This window comes from Choloepus didactylus (assembly GCF_015220235.1).
Source record: "Choloepus didactylus isolate mChoDid1 chromosome 11 unlocalized genomic scaffold, mChoDid1.pri SUPER_11_unloc1, whole genome shotgun sequence".
Taxonomy (NCBI): Eukaryota; Metazoa; Chordata; class Mammalia; order Pilosa; family Megalonychidae; genus Choloepus; species Choloepus didactylus.
In genome coordinates this window covers 1,410,170-1,428,923 of record NW_023637577.1, presented here as the reverse complement: position 1 = coordinate 1,428,923, position 18,754 = coordinate 1,410,170, and the positions used below count along the sequence as shown (strand labels likewise).

The 18,754-nt window shown below is 54.3% G+C and overlaps 2 protein-coding genes across 4 annotated transcripts in view; one reads left to right on the top strand and one right to left on the bottom strand.

The window, feature by feature from the left end:
* The window catches only part of CDHR2 (cadherin related family member 2), a 62,287-nt gene extending 47,980 nt beyond the window's left edge, over positions 1-14,307 (top strand). For all 3 annotated transcript variants that reach the window (XM_037823108.1, XM_037823106.1, XM_037823107.1), the window contains 16 exons: positions 1,773-2,012; positions 4,155-4,224; positions 5,039-5,644; positions 6,422-6,493; positions 6,894-6,943; positions 8,315-8,466; positions 8,632-8,740; positions 8,839-8,927; positions 9,356-9,436; positions 9,532-9,609; positions 9,704-9,764; positions 9,847-9,971; positions 10,498-10,611; positions 10,707-10,787; positions 10,925-10,982; positions 14,070-14,307. In XM_037823108.1, coding sequence (XP_037679036.1) covers positions 1,773-2,012; positions 4,155-4,224; positions 5,039-5,644; positions 6,422-6,493; positions 6,894-6,943; positions 8,315-8,466; positions 8,632-8,740; positions 8,839-8,927; positions 9,356-9,436; positions 9,532-9,609; positions 9,704-9,764; positions 9,847-9,971; positions 10,498-10,611; positions 10,707-10,787; positions 10,925-10,982; positions 14,070-14,207 — 2,124 coding nt within the window. In that variant the 3' untranslated portion in view covers positions 14,208-14,307. The remainder of the gene's footprint in view (positions 1-1,772; positions 2,013-4,154; positions 4,225-5,038; positions 5,645-6,421; positions 6,494-6,893; positions 6,944-8,314; positions 8,467-8,631; positions 8,741-8,838; positions 8,928-9,355; positions 9,437-9,531; positions 9,610-9,703; positions 9,765-9,846; positions 9,972-10,497; positions 10,612-10,706; positions 10,788-10,924; positions 10,983-14,069) is intronic.
* A 54-nt stretch (positions 14,308-14,361) lies between these two features.
* Positions 14,362-18,347, bottom strand: GPRIN1 (G protein regulated inducer of neurite outgrowth 1). The gene is given in 2 exon segments (XM_037823125.1): positions 14,362-18,308; positions 18,311-18,347. Coding segments are annotated over 2 exon segments (2,967 nt in total). The 3' UTR covers positions 14,362-15,378.
* Between the last annotated feature and the right edge of the window lie 407 nt (positions 18,348-18,754).

Below are 18,754 nucleotides of genomic sequence, written 5' to 3'. Positions count from 1 at the left end.
TTATGGCCTTAAGACTGTAACTTTGTAACCAAATAAACCCTCTTCATAAAAGCCAATCCATTTCTGGTGTTTTGCATAACAGCAGCATTAGCAAACCAGAACAGCGTCCTTGGGGTTGGATGACTCCAGAGGCAAACCAAGCACATGTCCAGGGCACTTGCAGTGAAGGAACACATATGCACACACAAATTGGGTGAAAAGCAGCTATTGTTTGTGTATGTGTGTGTGTGTGTGTGTGTGTGTGTGTGTGTGTGTGTGTGTGGTAACAGACATAGAACATAAAATGTCCCATTTTAACCATTTTTAAAGGTACAAATTCAGTGGCATTAATTATGTTTACAATGTTGCGCTACATCACTACTATCCGTTACTGAGACTTTTTCATCGCTTGTTTCGGTTTGCTAAAGCTGCCAGCATGCAATATACCAGAAATGAATTGGCTTTTACAATGTGGTTTATTAGTTCACAAATTTATAGTTCTAAGGCCATGAAAACATCCCAGTTAAGGCATCAACAGGATGATACCTTCTCTGAAGAAAGGCCAATGGCATCTGGAGCTCCTCTGTCACATGGGAAGGCACATGGCCATTATCTACTGGTCCTTCTCGCCTGGGTTTAGCTTCTGGTTCCCATGGCTTTCTCCAAAATGTCTCTGGGTTTCTGTCTTAGCTTCTCCCTGGGGGGCAAACTCTGGATTACATTTCGTAGTTTCTCTGAGCTCTCTGAGTTTCATCTGCCTTTTATCCTCTCATAGAGGACTCCAGCAAGGGGATTAAGACCCACCTTGAATGGGCGGGGTCATATCTCCATGGAAACAACCTACTCAAAAAGTCCCACCCACAATAGATCTGCCCCCAGATTGGATTAAAAGAACATAGTCTTTTCTGAGGTACATAACACATTCAAACCAGCACATCACCCAAAGCAGAAACTCTGTACCCATTAAGCAATAACTCTCCCTGCCCCCACCTCAGCTCCTGGTAACCTCTAATCTACTTTCTGTCCTTATGAATTTGCTTATTCAAGATATTTCACGTAAGTAGAATCATAAAATAGTTGTTCTTTTGTATCTGGCTTCTTTCATGTAGCCTAACGTTTTCAAGGTTCATCCAAGTAGTTACATGTATCCGGACTTCATTCCTTTTTATGGCTGAATAATATTCTGCTGCATGGATAGACCACATTTTGTTTATCCGTTCCTCTGTTGATGGACACTTGGGTTGTTTCCTCTTCTGGCTATTGTAAATAATGCTGCTGGGAACATTGGCCAACAAGTACCTGTCTGAGTCCCTGAAGAAGCAGCTTTTTTGAAATACAGCCCCGAAGTAGTCATCTCAGAAAAAGCAGAATTCTGTTGGACTTATTTAATGTTTCTGTGTTTTTGTATTTTTTTTAAATTTTGAATGTCTATAATATACTGCCCCAAGCTCCCACTTGCCCACTAGAATGTCAGCTCCACAAGAGATCTGTCTTGACCACAGCTGTTTTCCCACTACCTACAATAGGGCCTGGAACGTTGTAGGTGTGCAGTAAACATTTGTGGAGTGAATGAGTGACCTTGCAAGCTCCAGATCTGACCCTCTTAAATGGGAGACTGAGGCAGGGAGATTGGCTGGTGTCCACTGGCTGCAGGCCCAGTTACTGCCTGCATGGGCTGGTTCTGGAGAGAGAGGCCGGGCTGGGGACTGTAGCTCCAGGCTGCAGGGAAGGGGTTGGGGGGCTGGAAGGCATGCGATGGCTGATGCCTGCCCCCCTCCCCTGCACCTGCACAGGCCCACGACAATGATGAACCTGGCACCAACAACAGTCACCTGCAGTTCAGCCTCCTGCCTGGGCCCTACAGCCACAACTTCTCATTGGACCTCAACACAGGCCTCCTCAGAAACCAGGGACCCCTGGACCGAGAGGCCATTGACCTCGCGCTGGGGGGCCTCATTGTGCTGACCGTGCGCGTGTCTGACTGTGGCGTGCCTGTCCTCAGCACTGAGGTCAATGTCACCGTCACCGTGGAGGTAAGTCCTGGTGGGCCCGGTGGCCTACTGGCCCTGGGTTGGGGGCTCCTGAGCAGGCTGCCAGCCTCCTAGCCTCCCCCCAACCCAACTCAAGTCACATTTCTGCCCTTCAAGATGTTGTGGTTAAGAAAGTCCCGGAAGCAGGCTGCCAGGGTTTAATCCTAGCCCACTGGGCATGTCATTCAACTTCCCTGGGCCCTAGCTTTCCCCATCTGTAAAATGGGGGTGATAATGGTAAAAAGAGAATGCCAAATATGTAGAAGGCATTCAGTGAATATTAGTTGTAATTATCATCCTCCAAGTCCTACCTGAACCCCATCTCCCCACCATCATTCAAGGGCAAAGAGAAGGGGAGAAAAATCAGCACTTAGAGTGTACACTGCACACCTGGCCCTGCAAGGTAGGGATGGTGTTAGCATTTTATTGATTGGGCAACTGGGGCACAGAGAGGTTCGGTAGCTTGCACAGGGTCCCAGAGCAGAGCTTGATTCCAGGTCTGTCAGCTACCAAGGCTGCCACCAACCCACAGGCATCATCCTCTGGAAAAACATGGGAATAAATATACACCCCATACAATGCCCACGACATGGATGGCGCCCTGGGGGTTGTGCAGTGTACAACCTGCACCACTGCACAGAGCAGCCCTGTGTCCCACTGGGTTGAGATGTGCCACTTTCCTATAAGAATGAGTGAGACCTCAGAGAAAAGAGAGAAACAAGTTAAATTAGAATGTCTTTGCTACGGGTTGGCAGTGGTGGCAGGGGGGTGGGACCCACAAAGAAGGAATAAAGCAGACTTGCCTTTACCGAGTGAGCTGGGCCCAATGAGAGGGGACTGGTCCCCCAATTTGCAGGCCCAGAGAGGTCCAAGTCACACGTGAGGCTGAAGTGGAGCTGGGTTTGACTCAGAGCTGTGTTCTTAACCGCTCCTGTGAATTAGGATGACTTTGAGAACGCAGCCATTCATGTGTGTTGAGCCAGTAACTCCATTTCAGGGAAATCTCCATGAGAAAACACATCTAACTGAGGCAGAGAAAGATTTGTTTTCAAAGATGATTGTTTTGCCATTATTTAGAAAAAGCTGAATGCAAAAGTGGATGGCTCAACCCAGCAGCCTGGACTCCTGAAGACAATTATATAATAATGTAGATTACAAGGGGTGACAGTGTGATTTTGAACACCTTGTGGATCACACCCCCTTTATCTAGTGTATGGATGAGTGGAGGAATGGGGATAAAAACTAAAGGACAAATGGGGTGGGATGGGGGGATGATTTGGGTGTTTTTTTTTCACTTTTATTTTTTATTCTTGTTCTGGTTCTTTCTGATGTAAGGAAAATGTTCAGAGATAGATTGTGGTGATGAACGCATAACTATGTTATCATACTGTGGACAGTGGATTGCATATCATGGATGATTGTATGATGTGTGAATGTATTTCAATAAAACTGAATTTAAAAAAAAAAAAAAAAAAAAAAGTGGATGGCTCTGACATCTCCTGCCTGGGAGCTTCCGGGGGCTGTGAGCAGACCTCGGAAGGGCTGGGACACCTACAAGCCCTCCCCCGAGTCCAAACCAGGGCTAAGGGAGAAAGTGGAAGGCAGAGTGGTCTCTGTGCTGGGCCATGAGCTGCGAGCATTCTGTCTAGGCATGATAGAGAGGGAAGCCGAAAACAGAAAACAGCTAGAGACAGAGAGCAGGGCCGGGGGAGAGCTAGTGTCTTGGGGATGGCTGAGTGCAGAAGGGAACATAATGGTTGCACCATAATAAATCCAAGAGATGGGGAGTCAAGCTGGGTCAGACAGGAACACAGATGGGGACTCAAAAACTTCCTTCCAGAAAGCAGGATGTAAAGCAGGTCTGAGCTGTGCTCAGAGAAACTGGGAGGTAGTGGGGCTCTCTGACTATGGGTGACTAACTGCAGAGGCCCCCCGTTGTGCCGCCGAGCCCCAGATGGGTCACCTGGGCAAGTTCCGCCCTCTCTCGGAGGCTGTTGTCCTCATCTGTGAAATGGGTGCACGCTCGCGCTGGGCAGTGTTGTCCAAGTCTGTTTCTCAGGGCAGAGGAAATATTGACTTCTCAGATTTGCTCCCCAGAGGCTGAACCCTGGGGTCCCTGGGGCTCAGACCTGCCTCTGTCTGCAGGACATCAATGACAACCTGCCCGTGTTCAGCAAGCCCAGCTACCTCTTCCTGGTGCAGGAGAGGGATGTCGGTAAGTCTTCCCTGGGCCAGGCTGGGCAGTGGGTCTGGGGAGTCGTGTGGCATCCAGCCCCTCTTGGGGTGACCTGGAGTATGTGCCTGAGGGAGGTGAGCACACTGCAGAACCAGGGAGCCTGGAATTTCTATCCCACCTCCGACACCAAATAAAGGGATTGACCATATCAACAGCTAGTGTATATCGAGTCCTTACTAAGCCCAGAACTATCCCAGGCCCTTTGTAAGTGCCTCAGTTTACTCCCATGCAACCTATAACGTAGGTGAACCCTGTCCAATTGTTTTAAGAAAGTGTGTTATGGTGACATATACACAGTACCACATATAATCTCCCATGTTGATCACTTTCATGTATACAATTCAGTGCTGTTAATTCTGTTCATGATATTGTGCTACCATCACCATCATCCATGATCAAAATTTTCCCATCACCCCAAACAGAAGCTCCTTACCCCCTTAAGCACTAGCTCCCCACTCCCAGCCCTACCCCAGCCCCTGGCAAACCTTTATTCTAATTTCTGACTCCGTGAATTTGCCTATTCTGATTATTTCATATGAGTGAGATCATACAATACTTGTCCTTCTGCGTCTGGTCGATTTCACTCACCCTGATGTCTTCAGGGCTCATCCATGTCATCACAAGCCTATCCAATTTTATAGTTGAGGAAACCGAGGCACAAAGCAGGTGATTCAATAACCGGTTCACACAGCTAGCAGGAGTCAATCTAACATCACGGTCAGGTGGGACGTACCCGGGCTGGGCTCCAGCAGCAGGCCCGGGGCCCCCTTCGAGCTCTGTCCATGGTCCACAGGAGCACGGGTGGGCGCGGTGGAGGCCTGGGATGCAGACCAGACAGAAATCAACAACCGCATCAGCTTCCGGCTTTCGGGGAGCGGCGCCAACAACTTCGTGCTCCAAGGCTCAGTGCTGGGGCCTGGGTGGGCTGAGGGCCACCTCTGGCTGGCCACGGACGTGAGCCTGGACTACGAGACACAGGCCTTCTTCAACCTGACCGTGAGTGCCGAGAACCCAGACCCCCAGGGGGGTGAGACCACAGTGGCAGTCCAGGTGGAGGTGGAAGATGTGAACGATGAGCCACCCACCCTCGAGGAGGCTTCACTCCAGAGCGTCCGTGTGGCCGAGAATGGCTCACAGCATGGCCTCGTGGCCCTGGTGGTGGCCCGGGACGTGGACACCAAGGCCCAGCTGGAGGTGCAGCTTGTGAACGTCATCTGCACCAAGGCTGGTATCCCTGTGGGTGGCCTGTGCCACGGCTGGTTCTCGGTGGCGCCCAACGGCTCCGTGTTCATCAACCAGAGTGAGGCCATCGACTACGAGGCCTGTGACCTGGTGACGCTGGTCGTGCAGGCCCACGACCTCACCACAGACCCCCGCTTCCAGGCCTACAGCAACAATGGTGAGGTTGTCCTGGCAGCCAGAGCTGGCTGGCTGTGGCTTAGGGGCTGAGGGAAAGAGCTCTGGGCTGGGACCTGCAAGGTCCAGGTTCAAATCCTGATTCCGGGCTTCACTTGCTGTGTCATCCGGAAAGTCACAGCGCTGCCCCCGAGCTCCAGGTCCCCCATCTGTTTTGGGTGGAAGATTAAATGCACATAGAACATTTAGTGCAGTGCCTGGCATGTAGCAAGCACTTAATTAATGCTGTTATTTTGTGGGGTGGCATAAAGGAAAGAGCACACTTCAGAGTCAGAGGCACTTGAATTCCTATCCCACTTCCGACACCAAACAACGATGGTGACTGTGTTAACAGCTCGTGTACAGCGAGCCCTTTCTACAGTCCAGGACTCTGCCAGGTGCCTTGTAAGCATTTCTTTGTTTTACCCCACACCACCCATGTGGGTGATCCTAATCCCATTTTACAGATGAGGAAATTGAGGCCCAGAGTGGGCAGTTAAATAACCAGTACACAGCTAGCAAGTGTCGATACAACGTCGTAGTTGGGTGGTCTAGTGGAACTTACCTCAATCCTGGCCCACCACTCTTGCTGTGTGCCCTTGGGCCACCTGCTCACCCACTCTGAGTCCTGGAGAGGATACTCCCTCCCACACAGGCTGGAGAAGACCAAGTGGGCATCCAGGGTCAGGAGCATGGGTGGTGAGGGGACTGTGGTTGAGGCCAGGCTTTCTTGGGTCAAGCCTTTGTCAAGAGCCCTGAGCCAACCGAGCTTGTCCCCCAGGAACCCTCCCCATCACTATCGAGGATGTGAATGACAACGCACCCTATTTTCTGCCTGAGAATAAGACTTTTGGTGAGCAGCAATCCCACATGCACATGCCTTGCCCCACGAAGACCACCCTGGGGTAACCCCCATAAACCCTCTTCAGGCCCCAGGTGGGACCTTATAAAGGGACGAAGACCTCCAACCCTTATTTCCCTCACTCCAGAGTTCCATCAGGCAGGGGGAGACTCGAGCTTTCACCCCAGCTCTGCCCCAATTCATGTCTGATTCTGCGCCAAGCCCTCCCTCTTTGGGTCTCAGTTTTCCCAGCTGCAAGATGAGAGTTGGAAGATCTTCCAACTATTGGCCCAGGGGTAGCTGGCACAGGATAGAGAGGTTGAGGGCAGGTTTTGGGGGCTGAGCCTTGTGCCCAGACAGGTGGGGGCTCTGCCACAGCCTTGCTGACCATCCTCTCCATCCACATCTGCAGTGATCATCCCAGAACTTGTGCTACCCAACCAGCAGGTGGCTTCTGTCCAGGTAAGTCCTTGATCCCTGTCCTGGGTGACAGGCAGTCAAAGCCCCAGGACACTCAAGACTTCCAGCCCACTGCACACCCCCCCGCCAATATTTTAGCACTAGAAAGAAAATTTATTGGCTCCGCCATACAAAAAGAAAACCCCAGAATGGAAATTAACAGCTGCCTAATTGATAGGAGCAAACATTAATTGTTAAATTTAGTATTCATAAAAATTTCACAAATATAGAAACCACTGGCGGGCTCACCATACCAGAATTCTTGAGTATCACAGAGAAATCAGAGCCAACTGTAAATGGCATGAGTTCTTTGTAGCTAAATAATTTCCAGAGCAAGATTATAAGAACGCTTTCAAGTTTTTTATGGGGCTGGATGCAGGTGTGTTTATTAGAAGGGGGGATGTCTATTATGTGCAGGGAGCAAGCCCTGCCCTAAGGCCTGGGGCCTGGCTTGGCGTCTTCTTGATCTGGGGATCTGCCCCCCATCTCCACTGGGACTCAGTTTCCCCCTTCTCAGAGAGGCAGGTGGCAAATCTGAAGCATCAGGGACAGCAGTTCCGGGCAGTTTGGGTTAAGAGGTGGGTGATAGCTGGGTGCCACTCCCTCTGGTGTAAAAGCACAGATGTAGGAGATGGTTCTGGTGTTTTCTACGTAGAGCTGTGAGCGTGCCCTTGGGCAGGGCAGGGTCTCTCTGGGAACCTCAGTGTATCCTCTTGTAAAATGAAGAGAGTTTTTCTCCCTCTCGAGGTTCTTTCAAGCTTTGAAACAATTCCCCAATCTTCAGCCCACTGCATCCCAATGTCATGAGTTTGGCTAGGGCTTTGAAAAATTTTCTTGAAATCAACTCCTTTTTGAAACTTAAACACCAACCTTGGCCTCATCCTGAGCAATAACATCAGTGGACTCACTCTGTGACTTGGTGATATTTTTCTCTTAAATGCACTATTATGAATGAAAATATTTGTCCCCCCCCCGCCCCAATTTCACGACCCACAAGGGGGACTTGTATTCACTTTGGCCAACACTGTAATGAGGGGACCAAGCACGATGCCTGGTGCAATAAGTGTGCAGGAAATCTGAGCAAACCTGTGCTGGTGTGTGTGTGTGTGTGTGTGTGTGTGTGCATGTGTGTGTTGGGGTGGGGGCAGGGCAGGATTTCCACATGCGGGACTTCTGGGCAGTGATCTGTTGACAAGAGTAGGGACTTGTCCAAACCCGGATTTGGACACCAGGTGTCAAAGGCATTTTCTTGTTTGGGGGGTGCTGATGGAGGTTATGGGGGCTAGCCTCCCAGGCCTCCCAGCCTCTGATCCCCGCTGGAGGTTGAGGGGGCACCTGGCCTGGACCCCAGACGCTGTCCCCTCCTACTCCCAGGCAAGAGACGACGACTCAGGGGACAATGGAGCCATCCAGTTCTCCATCCCCCAAGCGAACTTCATCTCTAAGGACGGAGCCACGATCCCTTTCCAGGGCTCCTTCCGGGTCTCCACCTCCTCGCAGGCCGACATATTCATCGGCAGCATTGAGTAACTACGGGCGGGCCCCTGCATTGCAACGGGGATGGGGGTTGGTGGACACCCAAGGAGGCCTCTGGGAGGTGAGCTCTCCATCCTGGGGGGTGTACAAGTGGATTCCAGAGGAATCCAGAGTTTCGGGTCCAAGACTGAGCTGTGCCCTCCCACCTGCCATAGGCTGGTGACCAATCTTGATGCAACTCTCCAAGGCACCTACCAAGTAACAGTCAAGGCCCAGGACAGAACTTCCGTGGGTACTGCCCTGGAAGCCCAAATCACCCTGAATGTGAGTGCCAGGCCCCCCACCCCACCCCAGCCCCCAGTGCCCTCTGCCAGTCCCCTGGCCCCTTATACCTCCTTTCCCTCCATACCCTCCTCCTGCAGCTCTTCACTGTAGATCAGAGTTACCGAGTAAGGTTGCAATTCTCCATGTACAAGGAAGAGGTGGGCGCCAACCTGGAGGAAATTAAAGCGTACGTCTGGGGACCCCAGGAGAGGGCTGTAGAGGAAGAACAGGGTCTGGGAGCTTGGTCGCAGAGAAAACCTGGGTGGACTGTCTCAACCCTGTCTCTGACTCAGAACCTGTGTCTGCATCCCCCTTATATATGCTCCCTGAAGCCTATGGCTGGCTGTGCAAAGAGATGCCTAAGCAGGGCTGCCATGTACAGTTGCAAAGGCTGTGCACTGCACAAGGGTACTTTGCTTGCCAAGCTCCAGAGGAAGGGGTATCCTTTTCTAACCTGTACAAGGAGTGCTACCTGCTAGGTAGGTGGGGCTGGGCCTGTCTGGAGGAGGTCTTCGCTTCTAATTCACATAATTTCTAATTCTACTGGCAAACCCTAGCCAAAGGCCTGGGCTGAGGCTACCAGCCCAGGCTTCTGTGACAACTTTCCCCTCGCAGGGCTCTCACCCAGGCGACCAGGACAACTGTCTACATTGTGAACATTCAGAACATAGACTCCACCAATCAGGGGACTTCCAGGTGAGTGCCCACAGACTCGTAGGAAGAGAAGCAGCAGCAGGAGGGGCCTGCTGGGGGTTCCGGGCTGCTGACTCCTTACCCTTGCCCCACTCCAGGGCCCGGGGCCGCTCCTACCTCGATGCCTACTTCGTCTTCCTGAATGGGTCAGCCCTGACCCTAAACGAGCTGAATGTGTGAGTGGGGCTGCCCATGGGGTGGGCAGGAGGGTGAGCTGGAAGCCCGGGGGATGCCAGCGTCCCTCAGACCTGAGATGGGTTCTGTGGCCAGGATAATCCGGAAGGACCAGGACTCGCTGATGCAGCTGTTGCAGCTGGGGCTGGTGGTGCTGGTGAGTGTGGGTGATGGGGGTGGGGGGCAGGGGCAGGGGATGCTCCCCCTGACAGCCTCCCTCACACCTCCTTTTCCTCCAGGGCTCCCAGGAGAGCCAGGAGTCAGATGAGCCGAAGCTGCTCTTCAGCATCATCATAGGATTAGGGGTGGCTCTGCTGCTTGTCCTCGCAGTCATGATCACAGCTCTCGTCTGTACCCGGAAAAGGTGCTGCTCCTTTGGCCCTCGGGTCACTGACCTGCACCCCTTCCTGCATCCTCACCTTCTGCCACTACCCAAGATATCCAGGGAGGGGTGGGGGCAGCAAGGGCTTGGGTTCAGGCAGCCCACGTCTCTGGATTCAATCCCCAGTGACCCATTGTAGAGCTCTTGAGTGGGTCACCTCCCCTCCCTGAACCTCTGTTTCCTCATCTGCAAAATGGGCAGAACACCAGATGCTTCAAAGCACTCAATGAGGTTACATGCATCCCACACCCAGCAAGATGTCTGGAACGTGTGCTACGTGTTTAATAAATGCTGTCTCTTTCCCCCTTTCTAATACTTTTGGAGGCAGGAGACACATCTGGGTTTGATTCCAAGTCTCAGCACTGGCTGTTAGCAAATCACTGCCCTCCTCTAAAATGGAGCTAAGAGTCTCCCCTGCTGAGGTTGTTGTGAAGCTGCTCTCAGGGCCTGCTCTGGGCACACAGAGGGCGTGCAGGGAAAATAGTGACCCCTTCTAGGTTCCCCACAGCTACCAGAGGAAGCTTCGTGCTATGAAAGCTGCCAAGGAGGCCCAGAGGACAGCGGCGGGGGTGATGCCCTCAGTCTCTGCCATTCCTGGGACCAACGTGTACAACGCTGAGCGGTGAGCAGGGGTCAAAGGGTGGGTAAGAGGCACCCATCAGGGGCTGAGGTCCACGGCCACTTGACTGGGAGGCCAACTCTGAGCCTTCTCTCCAGGGCCAACCCCATGCTGGGCCTCCCCACCAACAACCTGGACTTCGAGTCCCTCTCCCCCTCCGGCGACTTGGACCATGTCAGGTGAGCAGAGCCCTACAAAGCCAGACTGGTCCACGGTGGTGGGTAGTGATGATGTGCTTGTGATGGTGATGGTGGTTTTTGGCCACAGGCAGGGAGGGCTGGGCCTGTCAACTATCCAAGCTCCATCTTTCCCACAGCCTCAACTCCCTGGATGAGAATTCTGTGGACCTGGACCAGGACAAACAGGACATCAAGGCAAGTGGGGGATGAGCTGGTGCCTGGGCTTCTGACTTGGGGTCCTTCTCTGAAGGCGTGGGGTTTGGGATGGAGCTCCAGGGCCCTGCTGCAGACACACGCAGCAGTTGCAGCATCAGCTGCCTGGCTTCTCTGCACCAGGCACCAGGAAGCCCCATGGCATTGGGAAGTCCCTGCTCCTCCCGGAATTATTCACCCTGAATGGATGACTTCTTGTCTCTAGTTCTCAGTTTTTTTTACCTGAAAAGCGGATGTCAGAACACCAGAGAGGCAGGGCTATTGTGAGGATTCAATAGGAGGATGCTTATAAATCACTGGGCACAAAACAAGTGCTCAAAACTCTGGTTCTATCCCTTATAGCCTTTATATAAAAGTTGGATGGAGGTGAGGAAGAGATGAATAAAGATAGTCCAGCAGAAGAGATGAAAATAGGCTCAAATAAGCCACAGTACGCCATCAGTTAAATGAGTTCGTTCACAACCTGGGCTGCTGATTAGAATCAAACTTTAAACTCAGTGATGCTCTGATACAAGCGACAATATGGATGAACCTTGAAGACATCATGTTGAGTGAAATAAGCCAGACACAAAAGGACATATACTGAATGTTCTCACTGATATGAAATAACTAGAACAAGCAAATTCACAGGGACAGAAAGGAGAGTACAGGGTACTAGGGGTGGAGGTGGGGGTGGAGAACAGGAAGTTAGGGCTTTAGGGGTACAGAGTTTCTGCTTGGGGAGATGCAGATGGAGATGGAAAGGTGTCGGTCATGGATGGTGGTGACGGCAGCACAACGTTGTGAATGAAATGAACAGCACTGAATTGTACACTTGAAAGTTGTTAAGATGGGGAAATGCCATGTAGTATATGTGCTACCATAATGAAAATTAAACACACACACTGATGCCCAGGTCCCACGTCCAATGGCCTGAGACAGGGCCTGGCCATGAACATGTAAAAGCTCCCCAGGAGCTCCTAATGTGCCCTCAGGACTGAGAAGATGGTGGATTTCAAAGGGCAGCGTGCATCAGAATCACCTGGAGGGCTTGTTGAAGCACAGCCTGATTGAGTCGGTCTGGGTGGGGCCCCAGGCAACACCCTGATGTCACTGGCTGGAGTCAAGGCAGGGGTGGGATCCTCAGCAACCGCTGCCCGCTCGCCCACCCTTGGTGCTCTGGCCCCTGGGGCCTCACGGCAGGTAAAAGCCACAGCTGGGTCAATGACAAGAGACACTTCCGCTCATCGTTCCTGGTAGGGGATCCTCTATCTGCAGGAGGGGTACATGACATGGGAGAGACCACCTACTTCCTCTTACTTTGAAAGTCCCTGGAGTCAATGCCCTAAGCTCATGTGAGCTGTAACAGTCGCCAGTTCTGCAAGGGCTCACCTACCCCACAACCCCCAGGAACCTTATATCTACCATCTGCATGGTGCTGTCAACTCTGGGCCCTGCCCTCTGGGGGCTCCCAGCCTCGCCCCCATGCTTCAGTATTTATTTTCCCTTGAGGACAACTTGCTTGGAAAGATTTGGTCAACCAAATCCTCTCTTGGGCTTTAAAATACCTGAATATTGCACAGGGTCCCCAGGGAGAGAGGTGGCCCTGTAATATGGTGCAGGGGCCTCCAGACAGACCCCAAAGAATGGGGGTTGGGGGTGGCAATCCAGGCTGCAGGTCTGTCCAGGATGGGTCTGAGGTAGTGCCGAAGGCTTCTGAGTGGACAACTAATCTCTATTTCAAGACGGTTTGCTGCAAAATCCTGACGAACGTGTCTGGGGAAAACTGAGGCAGAAAGGACCAGTCTTGCCTGCTGGAAATCTTGGCTTGAAGGAGGCAGGCAGATGACCTCAGCTGGAAGAAGCCAGGGCTGGCCCCTTGGGAAGACATGGGCAGGAGTGGAGCCAAGGACCCCAGCAGTGAGGCTGGACCATATGGGGTGTTATACTGCTGAGAAACTGCCAGAGGCTCCAGCCCCCAATCTCGGGGCCTCTGGACAGGCCCAGGAAGCCATGGGACTTTCTTGGGAGCCACCTGTCCCCTCTCCTCCTTTGGCTTGGTGAACACAGTTGGCACCTTTTACAGTGAATACCTTGGTACCACTGGCTCATCCTAGAGCTCCATAAATATTTGTGTGGAATGTGTGGGTGACCTGGGAGGCCATCCCATCCAACCTTTCCAAGGAGCCAATAGGGAAACTGAGGCTGAGAGGGGTGCCGACTTCCTCAAGGTCAGAGAGCTTTAACAAAGCCCAAGGCTCCCACGTGCCAGGCCAGGTGGCACTGCCCAGTCCTTCCTGCACCAACGGCTCCCCACTCAGGGTCTGTGGCAAGGGCTCTGAGGAGCATGGGCAGCAGTTTAGCCCCTCCTGGGGCCCTTCAGATGTTCCACTGTTCACCAGGGAACAGAGCAGCCCCATCTGGACAAAACTTTTGGAGGGTCCAGGGGGTGGAGGAGCTGAGCCAGGATTTGGTTGTTTCCACAGGAGGGTGTGCATGGGAGGAGGTGGGTGTGAGCGGCTGTGCATGTGAGTGTGCAGCATGCCACCCCACCCCAGGGGAAAAGGAGGAGGGAGGGATTTTGGGGTGTGTGTGCAGCCTAGAGGAACTGCACGGGGGAACCATGGAATGCAGCAGAGATGCTGAATCCATCCAGGGGCAGTGACAGACATGGCCAGGGCAAGGGCTTTAGAGCCAGCAAGACCAGCCACGAGAGCCCTCTGCACTTCCGTTTCCACATCTGTGAAATGGGACACACGAGCCCTCCCTGGGGCTTCTGTGGGTGTTTCAGGAAACGGATGGAGCCTGCCGCAGGGAGCAGAAAGCCAGGACCGTGTCAGGACAAGCTCCTTGGCACCGGGCCTGGCGTTACCCGGTTGCCAAAGTGCCACTGTGTCCATGGGTGGGGCAAAGGCCAGAGCAGACCAGGCCTTCACCCGGCCCATCTGCGCTACCAGTGGCAAATGGTCACCTGCAGGGCACAGGCAGGAAACTGAAGCCCCAGGAGGAACAGGTGGGACCCCAGCCAAGTGACCCACGTGGCCTGGGGTGATCACCCTATCTTCACACCTCGTCTCCCTCTCCCCACAGAAAAAGCCCCTGCGCAGTAAGCTGGAACCGGATCCAGAGTCCCTGGATGTGGTGCTGTCGAGAAGGCAGGTGGGCGCAGGGGGACGGAAGAAGGAGTTGTCCTTCACCAATGCTGCCCTGGACACCAAAGACCCATGATGGGGTGGGGAGCTGCCAGAGCCCCACACTGCCCCCAACTCTTTTGGGTCCACCCCCAAGCTGTTCCTTAACCCTCACCAAGTGCAATAATATATTTTGATGCCCTGACCTCTTCTGCTTTTCGCCAATCACAGCAGACCAGGGTTGGGGAAAGATTTTATTACCAATGTACACTGTGACAGTTCGTAGCCAAAAACCACGGCTGGCAGGGTGGGGACGGGGCACTGAGAGGTCACAGGGGACATATAAGGGCTCACAGCATGGGGTGAGGGGACAAAGGGCTGGAGAAGGTGGCCTTTAAAAACAGCTGTGGTCATGTAATAAACTCTCCGTCTTGTCCCCAGTGTCCAAGACCAGCTGTCACCCCGGCAGTGTGTACCCCCACACCTTCCACAAACCTCTGACTGTGACCTCCTGTGCATCCACCTTTCTGTGGCTCTCCCTCACAGCTGAGCCCCAGGGCACTTCTTGCCGCTGCCTTTGGCCAATCTGGGAGCTGGGAACCAGTGACTGGGTGGGGGTGGAGGGCTGGGCTAAGTGGGGGCAGGGGGTGGAGGCCAGGTGGGGGGACAAGACTTGGGGAAGGGCTACCGATAGCATGCAGGAAATGCCCCAACTATGGGGGTCAGCCCTCCGTGTGAAGACACGCTCACACACTTTCAGAACCTCGCCCGTCCAGAGCTTGAATTCAGAGGCTAGCACACAGGGGCCTCACACACCAATCCTTGCACACTTGGGACTTTAACCATGCAGAGATTTGTACACACAGAGTCTTTCCTGTTCTGGGGACCCGGCCCCGGCTGGAGACTCAACACATCAGTCTGGACATCTTGGGAGTCTGCCCCATCTCTGAGGGGTGGGGGTTTGGGGGGTGGGGGTGCTGAGCGGGTCCCCGTGGTTGCCCCGTGTGACCAGGAGAGTGGAGAGATGGGGCATCAGGTCTGAGCTCATGGGCTCATAGCCATGAGGGAACTGGGCAGAAGGGGTTCATTAGTGTGTTTGGGAGGAGGGGAGACTTGAAAGAAAATGAAAATGCCCTAGAGGCAGCTCATCCCTCAGGAGGCCTGAAGCGCACCGACGGGATCCCTTCTAGGAGCCTGGGGTCAAGAATGAGCCCGAGAAGGCTGGAAACCGGGCGCTGGCGTACAAAAAGGGGGTCGGGGCAGACAGATCATTCAGCAGTGGGTCCCGCCCGCGAGCAGCACCGCGGCCGCCGTACACTCTGCAGCAGAGTGCGGAAGAGGCCGGGTGGGCGCTTAGCAGCGCCATCGGGGGGCGCCGCCCGCACCGAGCCCGCACGGCCGGGACCCGGGCGGGCAGCGGGCGGCGGCGCGGGCGCCCCTTGGCGGCCGTGCTCCTCGATCTGCCGCTCCAAATGCTTCTGGATGGCCATACCCAGCACCTCCACCTCCATGGCAGCGCCGTACACCTCCCACGTCATGCCCTTTTCGTCCCAGCTTACGTCGCGCACAGGCTCGACCGCCTCCGGGGGCGCCACGGCGGCCGCCAGCGCGGAGCCGGGCCGCACCCGCACTTCGGGGAAGGCGGGCGGCGCGGCGGCCTGCGGCGTCATGGGCCCGGTGGCCACCGAGCGCGTCTCGGCGGCGCCCAGCGACACCTGCAGGCCCGCGTCCCGGCGCGAGGGCGGCCCGGGCGCGGGGCTGGGCGCGCGCGGCGCCGCCTGGAAGCTGAAGGCCGGGCCGCCAGCGCCGTCCTGCGGAGACATGGGGCTCACGGCCACCGAGACGCAGGCCTGCGCGCCCGCCTGAGTGCCCGCGTCCTCGCGCGGCGGCGGCAGGGCGCTCGCCTCCCACGACGGCGCCTTGGTGAAGTTGTCGCGAGTCCGCGGCCCTGGTGGGGGCGCTGCGGCCCCGAGGGTCTCTGCGGCCGCGGGACGGGGGCTTCTGTGGGTCCCAGCGGCCGCCGGGTCTTTTTGGCCAAGGCTGGAGGCCCCGGAGCGGGACGCGGGTTCTGGGTCCACGCGGCCCCCGGCCCCCTCCGGAGGAAGAGCTGAGCCGAAAGGTTTGCCATCTAACTGCCTGGAGGAAGAAGGCTCGGTCTTCCCCAGATTCAGGGGAGCCACCTTCCCCGAGGATGGGGACTCTGCTTGTCTCGGAGATGTGGAGTCTGCCTTCCCCAGGGATACGGGCTCCGCCGTGGGGTCTGCTTTCCTTGAGGATCCAGGATCCACCTTCTCCAAGACCAGCGGCTTTTCCTTCTGCAGAGACACGGGCCCCTCTTTGCCAAGGGGCTTTGTATCTGCCTTGCCCGCAGGCTCCAGCTCTGCCTTCCCTGAGGCCCTGGCATCTACCTTTCGGGAGTTCACAGGATTCCCCTTTTCTACAGCCAGAGGATCTGCCTTTCCCTCTGGAACAGCTTCTGCTTTTCCGGAAGACATGGGATCCACTTTCCCGGAGGACATGCAGACTGTCTGTCCTGGAGCCGCGGGGTCCACCTTTCTGGAAGATGTGGACTCCACTTCTCCAGAGGGAACAGTTTCTGCCCTTCCCCTGGCTGCAGGGTCCCCCTTGCCCAAGGCCAGGGAATCAGCCTTCCCTGTTGCTGTGGGACCCACCTTTCCAGAAGCCAAGGGATCTGCCTTCTCCTGAGACAGTGGATCTACTTTTCCCCCAGACACTGCCTCAGCTTTTACTGAGGATGGGGGACCCACAGTCCCCAAGGACTTTGGGTCCTTCTTTCCTGAAGATTCAGGATTCACTTTTCCAGAAGTTGACAATTTTATATTTCCCACAAAAACAGGATCTGCCTTTCCGGAGGACAAGGGGTCCCCCTTTCCTGAGGATGTAGTTTCGGTCTTTTCCACCAATACAGGTTCTGCCTGCCCAGAACATATGGGCTCTGGCTTTCCTGAAGACATGGGATCCCCATTTTTCAAAGAGGTGGGATCCACCCTTCCCAAAGATTTGGAATCCACTTGTCCAGCAGACCCAGTTTCTGTCATCCTCATGGCCACGGGCTGCCCGTTTCCTGAGGAGGCAGGATCCATCTTTCCCAGGAACTGAGGGTCCTCTTTTGCAGAGGACACAATTCCCCCATTTCCCTTACAGGTCCCTTGGGGACCTGCCATCCCCAAGCTTGTAGAATCCATCCTTCCCGAGGACCCAGGATCCACTGTTCCCAAGGATGCAGGTTCCATCTTGCCTGAGGATCCTGGAATCAGCTTTTCCAAAGACCCAAGATCTGTCTTTATTGTGGATGCAGAATCCATATTTTTCAAGGACATGGAGTCTATGTTTCCTGAGAGCCCAGGATCTATCATCCCCGAGGACACCAGATTTACCTTTCCCAAGAATGCAGGACCCACCTTTTCTGAGGACATAGGATGTTCTTTTTGTGAGTACCTGGGATCCTCCTTTCTTGGGACCACAGGATCCTCTTTGCCTGAGGATATGGAATCTGCCTTTCTCAGAGACCCAGGGTCCTCCTTCCTTGGGGACACTGTATCCTCCTTACTAGAGAACATAGGATCTACCTTTCCCAAGGATCCAGGATCCTCCTTTCTTGAAGTCACAGGATCCATCTTTCCAGAAGACACAACATCCCCTTTCACCAAGACCGAGGGCTCTGTCTTTCCTATAAACATAACATCTGCCTTCCTTGAAGACCCAGCATCTTCCTTTCCTAGGGAAATGGAATCTGCCTTCTTTGAAGACTTGGAATCCATCTTCTCCAAGAACTCAGGATTTCTGTAATCTGAGGATGTGGGGTCAACACTCAGTGAGGACATGGGCTCTGGCTTTGAGGGCCCTGGCTTCCCAGAGAAGGTGGCTTCTGGTGTTCCTGAGATCAAGACTCCATGTGCCCCCAATATCTCCTTGGTGGCTGTCTCTTGGGGAGGGAGGCAGGTTGGGGAGGGGCAGGCCAAGTTCCCGCCAGAGCTCTCAGAGGAGGAGGTCCCTTCCCCAACGCCACTGGGGCTGCCGTGTCTTGTGTCCATGCCTGGGCCTTTGTCAGAGATACTCCCTGGGGGTACAGGGCTGGCCTTTTGCTGGGAGGGCCAGCAATCCCTCATGGCCGGGCCCCCAACCCCCAGGCTCCCATCCTGTGGGTGGCAGAGGGCTGTTGTCTGGGGTCCTTTCCGAGCAGCTGGAGCCAGGCTGGGTCTTCAGCACTGCCCATCTGCACGCCTGACCATGCTTGGGCCTGAGGCTGCGGTTAGGTTCTGAAACACAGAGAGAGCAGACTCAGACTCCTCCTTCTCACCCTCCTCCTAGCAGCAGGGCCTCCTCACAGGGTTTCCTGCCCCTGTTGGCTCCCCTCCTGCCCAGCAGGCCTGGGCTTAAAACACAAATCTTACTAGGTCACTCCCCTGCTTCCCTGCTCCCAGGGGCTGTCTGGTTAAGTCAGACTTCTTTAAATGGCATTCAATATATGATAAGTGAATATATCTCAATAAAATCTTCAACAAGAACAACAAAAAAAAATGACATTCAGAGTCCTTCACACTTTCACCATGGCCCAACTTTTCACTATCACCTCCCATCACCCCTCCCTTGTCAGCCAGTACCCCAAGCACATGCAACACA